At 45.6% G+C, this 19,450-nt stretch overlaps 2 protein-coding genes across 3 annotated transcripts in view; one reads left to right on the forward strand and one right to left on the reverse strand.

The window, feature by feature from the left end:
- zdhhc17 (zDHHC palmitoyltransferase 17) overlaps nucleotides 1-5,606 on the forward strand; it is a 168,286-nt gene extending 162,680 nt beyond the window's left edge. For both annotated transcript variants that reach the window (XM_072484710.1, XM_072484709.1), the window contains exons 14-17: nucleotides 1,144-1,227; nucleotides 1,312-1,469; nucleotides 2,488-2,582; nucleotides 3,266-5,606. In XM_072484710.1, the coding sequence (XP_072340811.1) occupies nucleotides 1,144-1,227; nucleotides 1,312-1,469; nucleotides 2,488-2,582; nucleotides 3,266-3,404 (476 nt within the window). In that variant the 3' untranslated portion in view covers nucleotides 3,405-5,606. The remainder of the gene's footprint in view (nucleotides 1-1,143; nucleotides 1,228-1,311; nucleotides 1,470-2,487; nucleotides 2,583-3,265) is intronic.
- Nucleotides 5,607-8,186: 2,580 nt separating this feature from the next.
- LOC140395919 (cysteine and glycine-rich protein 2) overlaps nucleotides 8,187-19,450 on the reverse strand; it is a 38,776-nt gene continuing 27,512 nt past the window's right edge. The window contains exon 5 of the mRNA XM_072483965.1: nucleotides 8,187-8,462. Within this exon, the coding sequence (XP_072340066.1) occupies nucleotides 8,386-8,462 (77 nt within the window). The 3' untranslated portion in view covers nucleotides 8,187-8,385. The remainder of the gene's footprint in view (nucleotides 8,463-19,450) is intronic.

Consider the following 19,450-nt stretch of genomic DNA (forward strand, 5'->3'; position numbering starts at 1 on the left):
AGCACTTTCCTGAAAGCACATATTTGTATTTATTCAGGGGGCATGGGCATCGCTGGCAAGGCCAGCATTTTATTGCCCATCCCTAATGGCCTGTGAACCGAGTCGTTTGTTAGGCAGGTTTCAGATGGCATTTAAGAGTCAACCACTTTGCTGTGAGTCTGGAGTCCCGGGTTGGCCAGACCAGGTGAGGGTGGGAGATTTCCTTCCCGAAAGCACATTAGTGAGCCAGATGGGTTTCTACAGTAATCGACAATGGTTCCATGGCCATCATTAGACTTTCAGTTCCGAATTTGTATTGAATTCAAATTTCACCATCTGCCATGGTGGGATTTGAACCCGGATCACCAGATCCTGGATCTTTGGATTATTAATCCAAAGACCATAATACTGCGCCACCGTCTGTTTAAAGTGTGGTGCCCAGAACTGCTCAGTGACTTCAGGTCTAACCAGAGCTTTTAGAGCTGAAGCATGACTTCTACCCATAGGTATTTGAGTCTTTGAGATATACAGGCCAGCCTTCTAGTATCTATTTTGGTTGTTTTCTGTATCTGTTCATGACATTTTAATGATCGATGTAAATGAAACCCCCAGGTTTCAGGCTTTTCAACGTTTCGAGAGTATCGTGTTATCTTTTTTCGGTCACATCCTGTCAATTAGAGTCAGTACTCATTATCCCTAGTGTCTCTTCCTGCCTAGACAGTTTCCAAACTGAGTCAATGATTTTCCTTTAGCTCCATGAGCTTCAACTCTGCGAGGATTATCAGTGATGTAAATAAGAAATGGGTCAAATCCTAAAAGAATTGCAGGAGTTTAAAAAGATAATCTTTGAGTTCTGGTACATTCATATTAGATAGGATGCAAGTCATGAATAACTAATCAAACCAAAAATACTAGAGGCACTCGGCTGTGAAGAGAAAAAGAGTTAATGTTTCAGGTCGATGACCTTTCAGCAGAATTGGAAGTACATATCCCTTTTGTCATTTAATTCCTCCAGCTTTCCACCCTATCACAGACCTTCATCCTTTTGTTTTTACCCCTTTTGATTTTTATTTGTTACTGAATTAAACGGCAGTTTGTGAAGGTTATCATCTAAAATCATAAAACCGTCTGAAGTTATAGCTGAACCTTTTCCCTGTTTTCTAGGAGCGGGGAACCACAGATACTTTATTGGATATCTGTTTTTCCTATTAGGAATGATCATTTGGATGATTTATGGCTGTTTCTTATGTAAGTAATGCACACCGACTAGAATCTGTTCTGCTTCCTATTGTTCCTGGGAGATATTTATGGCCAGTTAATTTTTTCATTTAGACTGGAGTGTCCACTGTGAGACCAACTACCCAAAAGATGGATTCTGGACATACATCACTGAAATTGCGAGCTGCTCCCCATGGGTTTTCTGGATGTTTCTGAATAGTCTCTTTCACTTCCTGTGGGTCGCGGTGTTACTCATGTGTCAGATGTATCAGGTAAACTGGGGAACTGTTCTTTCCCTTCCCAAACTGATCCAGACCCTTCCTGTGTTGACAAGGCCCAGAAAATCAAACTTTGCTCTTATGTTATCGAGAGTAAATGGATTTTAAAAAAATAGATGATAAATGCTTCCTGTCAATTTTTACACTGTTCCAATATATAAATTTGAATTTGTCCAAAATGTTGCTGCCAGCATCTTAACTTGCATCGAGTCTAATTTACCCAACAGCCCTGTGCTTGTGGATCTACACTGGTTACCAGTCCAGCAAAGCTTTTGCTTTAAAATTGTCATCCAATCCCCCCATGGCCTTATGAGGGTCTCAGTGGCCTCCTCCAATCCCACTACACTCCATGATCTCTGTCTCTGCGCGTTCCTAGTTTTAACTGTTGCACGATTATCAGCCGTGCTAAGGCCCGAAGCTCTGGAATTCCCTCCCTAAACCTTTCCACATCTCTAGCCTTCGCTCCTCCTATAAGGTGCTCCTTAAAACTTAGCCCTTTTTGGTTGGCTATCCTGAGACCTCCTTGTATTACTCTGTCTCACTTCTGTTTGATGACACACCTGTGAAACAGCTTGGGGTGTTTTACTATGTTAAGAGCTCGAAAGAAATGAAAGTTGTTGCTGCTGCATGATTTCAAAAGGCTGAAACTTCTATTTAAATTTGAAGAAAAAGCCTGGGAATGGTTTCCAAATGCTTGTAGGAATATTCATTAAAATGACGCTGCTAGGGCGGCGCAGTGGTTAGCGCTGCTGACTCGGGGCGCTGAGGGACCCGGGTTCGATCCCGGCCCCGAGCCACTGTCCATATGGAGTTTGCACATTCTCTCCGTGTCTGCGTGGGTTTCACCCACACTACCCAAAAAGATGTGCAAGATGGGGGAATTGGCCACATTAAATTGCCCCTTAATTGGAAAAAAAGAATTGAGTACTCTAAATCTTTTTTTAAATGACACTGCTTTGTGAAAGTAGTCACCCCTTTGAAATGTTAACTGGTTTATTTCTGATTGATGAAGATCGCTTGCCTTGGAATAACCACAAATGAAAGGATGAATGCAAGACGCTACAAGCACTTTAAAGTTACAACAACCACTATTGAAAGTCCCTTCAAGTAAGTAACTATGTAAATATTTCAGTGTGGTACTAACATTGATCTTGAGGTAAATTGAATTAAAATTTATACAGCCTCTCAGTGAAGAGATCAGCCAGATAAAGACTTTATGAGGAGTTTATTTAGAGATCTTTTTACTATGTTTCAAATAATTCCCTGCTTCCCACAATACCAGACCTGAGAGCAGGAAAGGCTGAACAGGTTGGGGATAGGAATGTGGCAACTAGGGGCTTTTCGCAGTAACTTCATTGCAGTGTTAATGTAAGCCTACTTGTGACAATAAAGATTATTATTATTATTAGGATCATCAACGAAAACATTTCCATTTGTGGAAGAGACCAAAATTTGGGAGCATAGATATAAGACAAAATAACTAATAAATTCAATAAGGAGTTCAGGAGAAATTTATTTTCCCAGAGAGTGGTGAGATGTGGAACCCACTACTACAGGAAGTGGCTGAGATGAATAGAAGAGATATATTTGAGGGGAAACTAGATGAACATATGAGGAAGAACTATGAGGACGTGTGAATGGGGTGAGACGAGAGGGATGGGTGGAGACTTGAGGGGAACATAAATGCCAATATGGAATGTTTGACCAAATGTGCTGTCAATTCTAAGCAATTGTGATTCATTCAGATGATTGAATTGTTTTTTTCTCTCTGTTTTTCTCCCTTCCACCAGCCATGGTTGCGTGAGGAATATAATAGACTTCTTCGAATTTAGATGTTTTGGTCTCTTTCGCCCTGTGATGGTGGACTGGACACATCAGTATACAATAGACTATGATCAGTCATCGGGCAGCGGCTATCAGCTTGTGTAGTGGGATCCAAACCCACAGGGTGAATCACCGTCAACCCTTTGAACTGGTGCCAGACACATTTCCTTCATTTCCTTCTCCAGTATCTACAATGCAAATGTATTGCTGAGGGGAGGTGACATCCTCTGGATCCGTCACATTCAGAAATTAAACAGGGACAGTTTTGCTGCCTGTTTCTTTTCCCCATTATGATCAAACTGTGATATAAGCGGATGGCCGAATGGGACCTTTTTGCAGACTGCTTTTCAAAGAAATTAGTTTTTAACATATCATTATGTTTAGCTCTGATTTCAGTGTCAGAGAAACAATGAGGCATGAATTCTGGAACCCTGATTCTGACCCATTTGTTTGGTTGCTCCAAATCACATGCAGAAATGTGTCTGTTTCAATTGTGCTGCTTGTTGAGCATTATTTACATGGTACTTTAAATTTCATAGCAGAATGACAGAAACCGCTCATCCAAGGTTGTGTGCAGAGGTAACATCTAAAATCCTTTTGTATCAGCTGTTCGTTTATTCTAAATACTTTCTTTTTCTCTTTTAATCATGATGTTAAAGAATGAATCAATTTCCAACTTGCATTTCTAGATAAGTAGGTGTTAATAATCGTTGACAGGAAAATCATGAGCTTGAACCCCATCACTGTCAGTCTTACCCACTCGCCCATGATTGGGTGGGTTTGCACAATTCTGAAGCAGACTGTGCAGCAATGAGCATCAGAACTATACATTTTGATTGGAAGGTAGAGAGAGAAAAAGCTTGCATCATCCATCTTGCCTCACTCGGACAGCGTCTTCTGCAGGTTGACCACAGATCTGGAGTACCAGCCACAGTGTGATGCAGGCGTTTTGTCTGCCGTCCTGCCTGAATGGCGCAGGGTGGCAAGTGGGTCTCACTGAAGAAAAAAACCCGCGTCTTAGGGAAGAAAAGAAGATCTCAACTCAAATATACTGTAATTCACTTTTACAGCCTTTTGGTTTTAATCACAGTTGTCTATCTACTGCTTTCTGGAGACTAACACTTACAGACAGTTGAAAGTTCGGTATGCTAACAAGCTCAAGAAACCTGTGCAAAACGCTTTAAATCAGCTCGTCGAGCCAGTGTAAAGGTTGGTTGTATCTGTACATAAATTATTTATCAACTAGTTTTACCAGTGCGTAATTTTGTCAGTGTTAGTTTGGAGCTATGAACTTGACTTTCAACTCCATGAGAAAAAAAGTTAGGAATGTAGTTCATTTGCTTCTGGTGGTGCTGCTGCTGTTGATAACTAATCAACCATTGAATTCACTGCATGTCTGATGCTTGGCAAAAAATAAATTTTTAAAATGGCAGCTCCCTAGACTGTAGGACATAAAACATCACAACAGCTTACAGTGAAGTGTTATTTCGGCTTCTTCCCCTTAGCAGGAAGATCAGTGAATTTGTAAATAGTGGGTGTCCTGTGTTTGCAAAGTACAATAATTTCCAATAGCTGTTTATTTTGTAGTGGAAGGCACACATAGTTTGTTCACAGTGTAACAGATATCAAGACTTGCAGTATTGTAATATTAGTCAATTTGAATGTCTTATCAGTTTTTTTTTAAAAGTAAGAAAACTTTCTCTCTGACAGTTTGGAGCATATTGCAAGTTTGTGCTCACATGGGATATAACATCACATCGCCAAGGTTCTTGAGTGTGAAATTTGTCTGAGAGGCATGTCTGCGGCAGATCATCATCACTGAAAATGAGGACCAGGCAGGAATTAATACCGGTTCAGAGTGTGAGGTTACAGATATGCTTTGCACCAACTCTTCTTTAAAGTTTGACACACTGGTATTTATCATCATGACTTTTCCTTTGTACTTTGACTTTGAATGGCCTGTTATTTACTCTCACTTTAAATTCTGTGATCACCACCCCAGACCAGTTTTTTTTTTTGTTGTGTGCGTGTCTAAGTTTCATACTTGCAAGTAATTTAGTTTTACATTTCACTCGTAACCAGGAGACACTACATTCTGCAAATTGTGAATATTGTTTTGTTTTTGTATGACATTATTTATAACTGTGCCAAGTGTTTTGTTTTGCTACTATCCAGACCCTTTATGTACAATGTGGAGAACAACATATAGGACTGTAATATTAAAAATGCTGGCTGTTCTTCCAATGGTTGAATCAGTTTGTCAAATTTTTTAAATTATTGAACTAATAAACCAGCTGTACCTAGTCATTCATCGCTATCAAACATGCCTTTCTGCCTTTTTTAGTGACTGCAGTAAGTTGCTGATTTGGATTTGTTTATTGTCACGTGTACCGAGATACAGTGAAAAGTATTTTTCTGTGAGTAGCTCAAACAGATCATTAAGTACATGAAAATAAAATAAAAAGGCACAATTTAGCATGATCAATCCACCTAACCTGCACACCTTTGGACTGTGGGAAGAAACTAGAGCACCCGAGGAAACACACACATACGTGGGGAGAATTTGCAAACTCCACACAGTCACCCAAGGTCAGAAACGAACCAGGGTTCCTGGTGCTGTGCGGCAATTGTGCCACCGTGTCACCGAATAGAAGCGGAGAATAATGGTCAATGGATGTTTTTTAGGCTGGAGGAAGAGTTGGAGTGGTGTTCTGCAGTGGTCGGTATTGGGACCCTTGCTTTTCCTAATATGTATTAATGATCTGCATCTTGGTGTGTAGAGGACAATTTCAAAGTTTGTGGGTGACACAAACCTGGAAGTATTGTAAACTACATAGAGAACAGTTTAGAACTTCAAAAGGACAGACAAAGTGGACAGATAGGTGGTTGATATGGAGAAGTGTGAGATAATGTGTTTCGGTTGAAAGAACATGGAGAGACAATACAAAATAAGGGCTAAAATTCTTAAAGGGGTGCAGGAGCAGAGGGACCTGGGTATATATGTGCAAAGATCCTTGAAGGTGGCAGAACAGCTGGAGAGAGCATTTAATAAAGCAGGTAGTATTCTGCCCTTTATCAATAGGGGCATAGAGCAAGGAGGATATGCTGAACTGATACAGAACACTAATTGGACCTCAGCTTGACTATTGTGTAGAGTTCTGGGTGCCACACTTTAGGAAGGATGTGAATGTATTGTAGGGAGTGTAGAACAGGTTTACAAGAATGGTTCCAGGGATGTGGAACTTCAGTTAAGAGGGTAGGCTGGTTTAGCACAGGTCTAAACCGCTGGCTTTGTAAGAAGACCAAGGCAGGCCAGCAGCACGGTTCAATTCCCGTACCAGCCTCCCCGAACAGGCGCCAAAATGTGGTGACGAGGGGCGTTTCACAGTAACTTCATTTGAAGCCTACTTGTGACAATAAGCGATTTTCATTTCATTTCATTTTCAGATTAGAGAGGTTGGGACCTTGGAGAGAACAAGGTTAAAAGGAGATTTAATGGACATGTTCAAATTCAGTTGTAGTTCCCACTTGTAACAGGATGAGAGCACAGATTTAAAAGAAGCAGATGTGATGTGACAAAACCCTCTTCCACATAACGAGTGGTTTGGGTTTGGAATGCACTGCATGGAAATGTGGTGGAGGCAGATTCAATTGCGAAATTTAAGAGGGCATTAGATGATTATTTGAATAGAAAATGTGTAGGGGCTTGGGGTAAAGGCTGGGGAATGGCACGGTTATGATGTTCGTTTGGAGAGCCAGTGCAGACACAAATGGCCTTCTGCGCCATAACAATTCTGAGAAATACAAGGATGATTCTAACACTGCAATGTTGTTAATAGGGTGTTTTAAAAAACATGCCTCAGTATTATGACGGGCTGTACTATTTGCAAATGCAATCGCAGACTCTCCAAATAACTCGAGGAACCATACATGTTTATAACAATAGAAAGACCCATGAGTTCTATATTGGCTCCTTGTCAAAACTATTTCCACTATCCTGATCTCCCCTCTGCTTTTCATGTTTATCCACTTTGCCCTTCGATAGCCTCATCCACTTGTCAGCCTCGTGCATACATGTTCTGCTGAACTATCTCCTCAATGTGTCCATTTTAAATTGATGACTGGTTATTACTGACTGTAAACAGAGGACATTGTTGATCCTGCCTCACCCTATATTATTTTAAAAGCCTTTATTAAATCTGCTCTTCACCTTGTCTGCTTCAGTGGAAATAATCCCGGTAGCTGCTCCATTTCTCAGCCTTTCATTGATCCTGTCAATTCCCTTATTAGGGCATTCTGTCTCTCTTTCTGGAAGTTCACCAAGTCACACACTGACCTGGAAATATATCGCTGTTCCTTCACTGTCGCTGTTTCAAAATCCTGGAATTCCTTCCCTAACATCACTGGGTGTATCAAGAAGGTAGATCACCAGCCCCTTCTCAAGGACAATTAGGGATGGGAGACAATAAATGTTGGCCTAGCCGGTGATGGTAAAATTAATTGTAATGATTTGTTGCTGTAATTTATTGATGTGGGGGTTGGTTTAACTCAAAAAAGTTCCCATGATTATCTAGATATGATTAACTTTTTTTCTAATCCACTTGCATATCTTGATAGATTGCCATAATTTTTCATGTTTAGGGTGTTAGAAATTTCAAAACCGAGTAACAGCTTTTTGAATGGGAGGAATTATTCTGGGACATTGACAGAAGTCGAGATTCAGATAAACTAGGATCTCCTTGAATGGCAAGGTTGGCTCCTTTATATTTCTAAATAGCCAGAATAATTCTAGTTGGATGGCAGAATATGAAGACATTCACAACAATTGGGTGATTAACACCACACAACCTTTATTGCTTCACACAACAATATTGTAGATGCCACAGAAATATAATTGCTTCAATTAACCCCCGGTAAACTGAAGAGGTGCCATATTTAGAATAAACTTCACTTTTAAAAATTAGTTCTCTACTGTATCTATCTGGTTCTGCTGTAATTTCTCATAACTACCTACCCAAAGGGCCTGAAACATGATGCTGTGAACAGCTGGATAATTAGTTTTTGAGCTTTAGGAGAGGAGGGACTATTACTGCGTGTGTACAAGGCCACCGGCACCTTGACCAAATCCAAATCCTTTAGGCCCAAAGTTCTTGGCATAGCAACCTGAAAAGGGGAGAGAGAGAGAGACAATCCACTGTCAATCTTTAATGTTAAAGGAGAACTACAACTGAATTGTAACAATCAATTTGACAGAACGCCGCTTGAAACTTTTATAAAGGCTGACTGATTCACTTCAAAGGAGGGAACCTCTCAACCCAACCCAATCCAACCTACAGCCAGCCTCCATTCCACACAGTCTTTAACTAAAAGGTCCCTGAGGTAACAATGAAGGGTAATAAATGCTGCCTAGTTGATGTTATCTACATCTCTCAAGAATTGTGAAATGAATGCAGTATGAGAGATAAATACAAGAGGCAACAGTGCTAGTATCTCTGCCTGCCAATGAATACGGCCCCAAGATCAAAAACAGAGGTTTTCTGCAGACACAGCAATTCGCTGAGGGTAACCGCCATTCAAAAACCTCTAGTGCTTTCGTTGGTGGAACAACGCTATGTGTGCCAACCATTCATAGGCAGTCCAGATGGGTGGGACTGCTCTCACCTGGTTCCATCCTTATCTATCTAATCGTATCCACAAAAAAGCAATGGCTTCTCTTCCTGCTCCCAACCTGTTACGTCTTGTGGCCCCAAGGATTAGTCCATGACCCCTTCCTATTTTTCATCTACATACCGTCCCTCGGTGCCATCATCAAAATTTTCACATGTACAGAGGATACCCAGCTCTACCTCACCATTACCTCTCTCAACTCCTCCACGTTTACTAAATTATCAGATTGCTTATCCGCCATCCAGCACTGGACAAGTCAGAAATGTCCTCCAATTAAATATTGGGCAGATTGAAGTCATTATCAGCCCCTGCTCCAAACTCATTTCCCGAGCTACCATCCCCAACCCTCTCCTTGGCACTAGCCTGATATTTGTCAATCTGTTCACACAACTTTGGTGTCATAATTGATCCCAAGATGATCTGGTCCTCATATGCATACTATTACCAAGACCACCTATTTCTACCTCCATAACATCACCTGATTTTGGCGCAGTGCCAGCTCATCTGCTATTCATCCATGCCTTCATTACCTCTAGATTCAACTATTCCAACTCACTCCTGGCTGGTCTCCCACATTCTACCTTCTGTAAACTTCAGGTCATCCAAAACTCTGCTGCACAAGTCCTAACTTGCAATACGTTCATCCATCTCTCTCCCCCAACGCTCGCTGACCAACACTGGCTCCCAGTCAAGCAACGTCGTCGTTGTTGAAGTGGGCTTGACCATCAGCCAACAAACATCTCACAAACAGCTGAATGGAGGTGAAAATAACAAATCTGAAGATAAGAGAATTTAGGAGATTAAAGTTGAGGCCAAGGTAAGGATCAAAGGTAATCAATGCTCAGAGTGACACCTACAAAAGACAAATTAAGCTGCCTGTATAGCAATGCAAAGAGCACCAAAATTACATGGGGTGGAACGGGAGACAATAATCTGTGATGAGGAATCACTGAAACATGGCCACAACTAAATATCACATGAGAATGAAAGAATCAGGGAGACCGAGGAGGGTGGGAACTGGACTGATCACATAACAACGGCGACCGGAAAAGATACATAACTAGCAGATCATTAGAAACAGAATTCACCTGGATTGATTACAATAATAGCAGTGGAAAGGAGATGGAGGAAAAAATACAGAAGCAAATATGGGTACAGGACATAGAAAGCATAGGAAATTTTAACTACCTCCAAATAAACTGGCAGAACGGGGTAGAGGTTTTCCAATGCAGGACTGCATTTTACTCGTGTAAGCAAAACAATAAGAGGGAGCACTGCTGGATCTAGAAATGTGAACTGAACCATAGAGGAGAAGCAAGTGTAGGGGGAATGTCAAGATCATAAGTTTTCAGGTAAATATTTGGCAAGGACACGAGCAGCACTCAGATCAGAGTAATAAATTGGAAGTAAGCTGATTTTAAGGGGATTGGAACTAGAGAAGTACAATGAAAACCATATAGACGAATTAATAACATTCAGGAGAAACATATCCTACTAAAAAGAACAAACTAGCCAGTAACCACACACTCTGGGCCCAGTTTAGCTCACTTGGTTAGACAGCTGGTTTGTGATGCAGAGGGAGGCCAGCAGTGTGGGTTCAATTCCCGTACCAGCTGAGGTTATTTTTTTTTTAATGTGTTTATTCAAATTTTTAACAAACCCCCCCCCCCAAATAACAAAAAGAAAGAAACGCAAACACAACAGTCAAAAATTGTACAAAACTTTTACATTGGGTTTCCCCGTATACAGTAACCCCCCCCATATGACATTCAAACATACCTGTAGGGAAGCCCCCCCGCACCCAGCCGAATTCCACCCTGAAAGAGACCCCCTCCCTCCTCCCCCCCCCCTTGGGTTGCTGCTGCTGCTGACCTCCTCCTAACGCTCCGCGAGATAGTCTAGGAACGGTTGCCACCGCCTGAAGAACCCCTGCACAGACCCTCGTAAGGCAAACTTTATCCTCTCCAGCTTAATGAACCCTGCCATGTCATTTATCCAGGCTTCCACACTGGGGGGCTTTGCGTCCTTCCATAATAGCAAGATCCTCCGCCGGGCTACCAGGGACGCAAAGGCCAGGATACCGGCCTCTTTCGCCTCCTGCACTCCCGGCTCGTCCGTTACCCCAAATAGTGCCAACCCCCAACTCGGCTTGACCTGGACTTTCACCACCTTGGACATAGTCCTCGCGAAACCCCTCCAAAACCCATCCAATGCCGAGCACGACCAGAACATGTGGACGCGATTCGCCGGGCTTCCCGAGCACCTCCTACATCTATCCTCCACCCCAAAGAACCTACTCAACCTCGCCCTGTCAGATGCGCTCTGTGAATAACCTTGAATTGTATCAGGCTGAGCCTGGCGCAAGAGGAGGAAGAATTAACCCTACTCAGGGCATTAGTCCACAGACCCTCATCTATCTCCTCCCCAAGCTCCTCCTCCCACTTGCCCTTTAACTCCTCTACCGAGGCCTCCTCCTCTTCTTTCAGCTCCTGGTAGATCGCCGAAACCCTGCCTTCTCCAACCCATACACCCGAAATCACCCTGTTCTGAGTCCCCTGTGCCGGGAGCAGCGGGAATTCCTTCACCTGCCGCCTCACAAACGCCCTCACTTGCATATACCTGAAAGCATTTCCCGGGGGTAACCCAAACTTATCCTCCTGCGCCCCCAGGCTCGCAAACGTCCCATCTATAAACAGGTCCCCCATTCTTCTAATCCCTGCCCGATGCCAGCTCCGAAATCCCCCACCCATCCTTCCCGAGACGAACCGATGGTTCTCCCGAATCGGGGACCAAACCGAGGCTCCCACCTCGCCCTTGTGTCGTCTCCACTGCCCCCAGATCTTCAACGTCGCCGCCACCACCGGACTCGTGGTGTACCTTGTCGGCGAGAGCGGCAGCGGTGCCGTCGCCAGTGCCCTCAGGCTCGTGCCCACACAGGACGCCATCGCTAACCTCTTCCACGCCGCCTCCTCTCCCTCCATTACCCACTTACGGATCATCGCCACATTGGCTGCCCAATAATCGTCGCACAAATTCGGCAGAGCCAGCCTTCCCCTGTCCCTACTACGCTCCAGAAACACCCTCTTTACCCTCGGGGTCTTATTTGCCCACACGAAATCCATGATACTCCTACCTACCCGTTTGAAAAAGGCCTTGGGAATCATAATGGGAAGGCACTGGAACACAAAGAGAAACCTCGGGATGATCATCATTTTAACCGACTGCATCCTGCCCGCTAGCGAGAGTGGCAGCACATCCAATCTTTTGAAATCCTGCTCCACCAACCACGTCAAATTGAGTTTGTGCAGGGCCCCCCAACTCCCAGCCACCTGGATCCCTAAGTACCGAAAGCTCCTTTCCGCCCTCTTCAACGGCAGGTCGTCTGGTCCCCTGGATGCACCACAAAGAGCTCACTTTTCCCTACATTAAGCTTATACCCCGAGAAGTCCCCAAACTCCCTTAGGATCCGCATGACCTCCGCCATCCCCTCCACTGGATCTGCCACATACAGCAACAGGTTGTCCGCATACAGCGACACCCGATGTTCCTCTCCCCCTCAGACCAGTCCCCTCCATTTCCTGGACTCCCTTAGTGCCATGGCCAGAGGCTCAATTGCCAATGCAAACAGCAAGGGGGCCAGGGGGCACCCCTGCCTCGTCCCTCGGTACAGCCGAAAGTACTCCGACCTCCGCTGATTCGTAGCCACACTCTCCACCGGGGCTCTATATAGTAATCTGACCCAGCTGATGAACCCCTCCACGAACCCAAACCTCCGCAACACTTCCCAAAGATATTCCCACTCCACCCGGTCGAAGGCCTTCTCCGCGTCCATAGCTGCCACTACCTCCGCTTCTCCCTCCACCGAGGGCATCATAATCACATTGAGGAGCCTCCGCACATTAGTGTTTAGCTGCCTGCCCTTTACAAATCCCGTCTGGTCCTCATGAATCACCCCCGGGACACAGTCCTCAATTCTCGTAGCCAGCACTTTTGCCAGCAACTTAAGATCCACATTGAGGAGCGAGATCAGTCTATACGACCCACACTGCAGTGGGTCCTTGTCCCGCTTCAGGATCAGAGAGATCAGCGCCTCGGACATTGTCGGGGGCAAGGTCCCCCCCCTCCCTTGCCATAATGAAAGTCCTCACTAGCAATGGGCCTAGCAGGTCCACGTATTTCCTGTAAAACTCAACCGAGAACCCATCTGGCCCCGGGGCCTTCCCCGCCTGCATGCTCCCCAATCCTTTAACCAGCTCCTCCAGCCCGATTGGTGCCCCTAAACCAGTCACCTCCTGCTCCTCCACCCTCGGGAACCTCAGCTGATCCAAAAATCGTCTCCCCCTATCTCCCTCGCTGCCTCCCTCTTACGAAGCTGGTGTGCCAGCATCCGACTCGCCTTCTCCCCATACTCATACATCCCCCCTTGCGCTTTCCTCCACTGTGCCTCTGCTTTCCCTGTGGTCAACAGGTCGAACTCCGTCTGGAGGTTCCGCCGCTCCCTGAGTAGTCCCTCCTTTGGGGCCTCTACATATCTACTGTTCACCCTTAAGATCTCCCCCACCAACCTCTCCCTCTCCCTGCTCTCTCTTCTCCCTGTGGGCCCTGTTGGAGATTAACTCTCCCCTGACCACCTTCAGCGCCTCCCAGACTACCCCCACCTGCACCTCCCAGTTGTCATTGGCCTCCAAATATCTTTCAATGCACCCGCCCGCACACCTCCTCATCCGCCAATAATCCCACATCTAGACGCCACAGCGGGCGCTGGTCCCTCTCCTCTCCTAACTCCAGCTCCACCCAGTGCAGGGCGTGGTCTGAGATGGCTATGTCCGAATACTCCGTTCCCTCCACTTTCGGGATTAGCGCCCGACTCAAAATAAAAAAATCTATCCGGGAGTAGGCTCTGTGGACGTGGGAAAAGAATGAAAATTTCCTGGCCTGGGGCCTGACAAACCTCCATGGATCCACTCCCCCATCTGGTCCATAAACCCCCTAAGCACCTTGGCCGCAGCCGGCCTCTTACCCGTCCTGGACCTAGAACGGGCCAGTTTTGGGTCCAGCACCGTGTTGAAATCCCTCCCCATTATCAAGCTTCCTACCTCCAGGTCCGGAATCCGACCCAGCATGCGTTTCATAAATCCGGCATCATCCCAGTTTGGGGCATATACATTTACCAGTACCACCCGCACCCCCTGCAACCTACCACTCACCATCACATATCGACCTCCATTATCTACTACAATATTCCACGTCTGCCTTCGGTCCCTTTAAGTGCACGAACACCCGGGCCCTCTTGACCGGCCCGTTCAGGCCCCTCACATTCCAAGTTATCAGCCGGATTGGGGGGCTGCTGCTCCCCCCCCCCCCCCCCCCCCCCCCCCGCCGACTAGCCATCTCCTTTTCTAGGCCAGTCACATGCCCGCGCATCCCGCACCCCCCAGTCCCCCAGACGGCGGACCCCCACCCCAACCACCTCTCCTACGTCCAGCTCCCCTTTGGCCAATGCAGCAGCAACCCTATACCCCCCTCTCCCCCTCCCCTCCCCTCGCTAGATCCACATCGAGCTCTTTTGCTCCCCCCATAACACTCCCGTAAGTCTGCTGATCCTGGCCTCTCCCGCCATTCCATCGACCTCCTCCAATGTGAGAATCCCCCCTCCCCCTCCCTGGCAGTCAGTGTGCGCTCCTCTCCAGCACCGCCTATCCCCCCCCCCCCCGGCCCCCACCCCCGTCCTTCCCTAGCGCGGGAAAAAGCCCGCGCTTTCCTGAGCCGGCCACGCCCCCTCTGGCGCAGCTCCTTTTGCGGCCTTACCCCAATTCCCCATCCCCGGGCCTCCACTCCCCCTCTTCCTTCGTGGGGGTCTGCCCCTCCAACACCGACGCCCACACTCTCCCACAGTCTCCCCATCCAATCCCTTCACCCATCCCCATCCAGCACCCAAACCAGAGGAACATTCCCTAAATGTAATAAACACTATATACACAGATACACAGTAAACATCCCCCCAAAACAAACCCTCAATTTGAGTCCAACTTTTCAGTCCGTATAAATCTCCATGCCTTATCAGGCGTTTCGAAATAGTGATGCCGATCCTGGAACGTGACCCACAATCGCGCTGGCTGCAGCATACCGAACTTCACCCCCTTTCGATGGAGCACCGCCTTAGCGCGATTAAAACCCGCTCTCTTCTGAGCCACCTCTGCACTCCAGTCCTGGTAGATTCGGATCTCCGTGTTCTCCCACCTGCTGCTCCGCTCTTTCTTGGCCCATCTCAGGACACACTCTCTGTCCGTAAAGCGGTGAAACCTCACCACTACAGCCCTTGGCGTCTCGTTGGCCTTGGGTCTCCTTGCTAGGACCCGGTGAGCCCCATCTAGCTCCAGAGGCCTCGGGGAGGCTCCTGCGCCCATCAGTGAATTGAGCATCGTGCTCACATATGCCCCAGCATCAGGCCCCTCCACTCCTTCGGGGAGACCCAGAATCCGAAGATTGTTCCTCCTCGACCTATTCTCCAGGTCCTCAAATCTTTCCGCCCACCTCTTGTGCAGCGCCTCGTGCGCCTCCACCTTCACCGCCAGGCCCAAGATCTCGTCCTCATTCTCCGAGGCTTTTTGCTGCACCTCCCGGATCGCCGCCCCTTGGGCCTTCTGGGTCTCCACTAGCTTCTCAATCGCCGCCTTCATTGGCGCCAGCATTTCGGTTTTCAGCTCCTCAAAGCAGCGTCTAAGAAACCCCTGCTGCTCCTGCGACCACTGTGCCCATGCTGCTTGGTCTCCACCCGCCGCCATCTTGTTTTTTCTCCCTCTCACTTTTCGCTGCTCCAAGATCACTTTTTTCACCGCTCCACTCCTGGTCCAATCCATATAATGTCGGGGGGACCTTGCTGTCACCTTCCCACACTGGAAGCCGTCGAACAATTGCCATTGGGGCCCCTCTAGAGAGCCCAAAAGTCCATTCCTGGCGGGAGCTGCCGAACGTGCGACCTATCTAGGCATAGCCGCAACCGGAAGCGCTGAGGTTATTCATGAAGGTCCTGCCTTCTCAACCTTGCTCCTCGCCCGAGGTGTGGTGATCCTCAGGTTAAATCACCACCAGTCAGCTCTCCCCCTCAAAGGGGAAAGAAGCCTATGGTCATCTGGGACTATGGTGACATTACATTTACATTGCATGGGAAGAATAAAGAAGGATAAGAAAGAATAGGCAGAAGTCAAGTATATAGACAAATGGGAGGGTAATGAAAAGGAATATGAAACAGTAAAGGAGTAAACACAGACAATTATAAAGTTAAAGAGAAACAATTAAATTAAATTATTAAGGAATTTAAAGAATATTCTACAGACACAAATGATAAAATCTCAGGTTAGGGACAGGATTCTTAAATGATGCGATAAACTCACAGGCAACAATATAGCAGAAATATGCAATAGCTACTTTGTCGGGGAGACTAAATGGTGGAAATGTCATGAGAAGAGATCAAAGAATATATATAAATATTTAAAACAGAAAACAGCAGATAATTGATAAAATGAGGATAAAACCCCTGGTCCAGATAGATTGCGTGAACATATTTTGAAAGAAATTAGGGAAGACAGCAATGTATCCAACAATTTATTGTAAAAGGGAATTATGCCTGTCAACTAATGTGTATTTAAAAGGGGAGATGGAAGAAGTGCAAAGAACAGTCGAGGTGCCAGCTTTTAATGTTAAGCGTAGGAAAGATATTAGAATTCTTTCCAAAATATGAAATAAAATAAACCCCTAGAGACAAATTATAATCCACTGAATCCCTACCATGCAGAAGCAGGCCATTCGGCCCATCAAGCCTGCACCGACCATCTGAAAAAGCACTCTACCTAGGCTCACTCCCCCGCCCTATCCCTGTAACCCCACCTAACCTGCACATCTTTGGACTGTGGGAAGAAACCCACGCAGACAGGGGGAGAACATGCAATCTCAACACAGACAGTCACCCAAGGCCAGAATTGAACCTAGGCCGCTGGTGCTGTGAGGCAGCAGTGCTAACCACTGTGTCAGTGTGCGTTAAGTGTAAGCACAGATTTCAAAAAGGGAAAATCATGCTTGACTGACCGATTGAATTATTTAGGGAAGTAACAGAAAGAGTAGACAATAGTAATGCTGTAGATGTAATACAATTAGATTTCCAACAATCCTGATTTGATGGACTTTACAGTTTATAGAAATGGAAAGGAATGACAGGATTCCACACAGCAAGGAGGGGAAACCATTAATGAACATTTCTCCATCTCCTCTAGCCTGAAAGCATTAGCACAGAAACTCACTGACCCATGTCTGTCTATCTCAGCTTTAAATACAAGACCATAAGAAATAGGAACAGGAATGGACTATTTGGGCCCTCCAGCCTGCTCTGCTATTCAATAGGATCATGGCTGATCGGACATTCCTCACGTTCACTTTCTTGCCCTTTCATCGAAACCCTGGATTCCCTTACTGATCAAGAATCAGTCTAAATGCCAATGTTCATGTACCACACTGACCACCTCACATCTCATTTCCTTGGGATGTGGGTGTCACTGGTTAGGTCACCATTTATTTCACACTCCTCATTGCCCTTGAGCAGGTATAGTCCATGTGCTGTTGGTTCATCACAGTGTTGTTAGGAAGATAGTTCCAGCATGTTGATCCAGTGATAGTGAAAGGCCAACCATATCATTCCATGTCATGCCTTGGCGAGGAACTTGCAGGGGGTGGTGTTTCCATCCAGCAGTTGCCCTTGTTCTTCTAGGTGGTTGGGGTTGTGGATTTGGAAAGGGCGATGCTAAGAATTGGGGAAAATTCTGTCCATGTGGAGTTTGCACATTCTCTTTGTGTCTGCGTGGGTCTCACCCCCACAAATCCAAAGAAGTGCAAGGTAGGCAGATTGGCCAAGCTAAAATTGCCCCTTAATTGGAAAGGAAGGAATTGGGTACTCTAAATTTATTTATTTTTAAAGAAAATTGGGGAAAATTAAGATTAAAAAATGAAATTGCAATAAAATTAAAACGTTGAATTGATAAGCCAGCTGTCTAAAGGTTTTTTTGACATGTTAATTAGCAAACCAGTGAGAAAAACACGTTTACCCATCTGACTAGAGGAAACAATGGGGTGTAGAAGAGGTAGCTTAAAAGTGGAGAGTTAACGAAATGAGCACTTGAGCACGGGGTGGGTAACATCAAAGGGCAAAAAATGAAATATCCATAGCACAAAAACTGGAGGTAGGGACACTGTAGCAGCAGCTACCATTACAGCCACACCCAGCTGCAGAGAACTATCAACCCTGAAAACAAGTTAGGGAAGCCAGTTAAAATCTAAAACTCGAACCGAGAAGATAGCACAGTGGTTTTCACTGCTACCTCATAGTTCCAGGGACCCGGGTTCAATTCCGGCCTCGGGTGACTGTCTGAGGGGAGTTTGCACTTCCTACCCGTGTCTGCGTGGGTTTCCTCCGGTTGCTGTGGTTTCCTCCCACAGTCCTAAGATGTGCAGGTTAAGTGAATTGGCCATGCTAAATTGCCCCTTAGTGTCCCAAAAGGGCTTAAGTAGGGTGCTCCTTCAAGGAATGGTGCAGACTCGAGGGGCCAAATGGCCTCCTTCTGCACTGTAAATTCTATGATTACACCTTCCCTGAAACTGAAGATGGCTTTCTCAAAAGTGGACAAATAACTTTCAGATATGAGCTGAGGCAATTGGAAGAGTTACTACAATGTTATAAATGTATTTGTGGGAATAAATTAGATTAAACGGAGATAGTGATGCATGATGTGGATGTGGGTGAATCAGTTCGAATAAAACATCTAGATAGGTTAAATCAAGCAAAGTTATCATAACGTTAACACAAGTACAGAAGGAAATTGTATATATGCTCCAAAATGACATTACTGAATTGAGATCTAGTGATTGGAGCTCACCTATCATAATGAAGGTGACGCCGAAGCCAGCAGGAACATAAAGACTTGGTGTGGCCTACAGGAAAGTGAATGTCGTCACCAAGAGCAATTTTTTTTCCAATACCCTGGTTGGAGGATTTAATTGAAAGAGCTGGACAGTCTAAATTCATTACAAAAATAGACTTGCTAAAGGGATATTGATAAGTACCTTTGCCTGAGAGGGCAAAGGAACTCTCAGCATTTGTGACGCCAAACGCACTTTACCAATTTAAAGTTATGCCATTCGGGGTGAAGAACGCACCTGCAAAATTTCGGAGACTAACCAATAAATACATTCAGGGACTGAGTCACTGTGCAGTGTACATTGACGATTTAGTGGTGTCTAGTCGAAGTCGGGAAGAATATCTGCAACATCTAAAAGGACTGTTTGAACAATTAAAAGAAGCTAAGCTAGTCATGAATTTGGCAAAAGTGTATTTGCTAAAGCTCAAATTTCATATTTAGGAAATATCGTGGGACATGATCAGATGACTCCATGAGATGCAAAAATACAGGCCATTTGGGATTTTCCAGAACCTACAA

This window comes from Scyliorhinus torazame, chromosome 19 (assembly GCF_047496885.1).
Source record: "Scyliorhinus torazame isolate Kashiwa2021f chromosome 19, sScyTor2.1, whole genome shotgun sequence".
Lineage (NCBI taxonomy): Eukaryota > Metazoa > Chordata > Chondrichthyes > Carcharhiniformes > Scyliorhinidae > Scyliorhinus > Scyliorhinus torazame.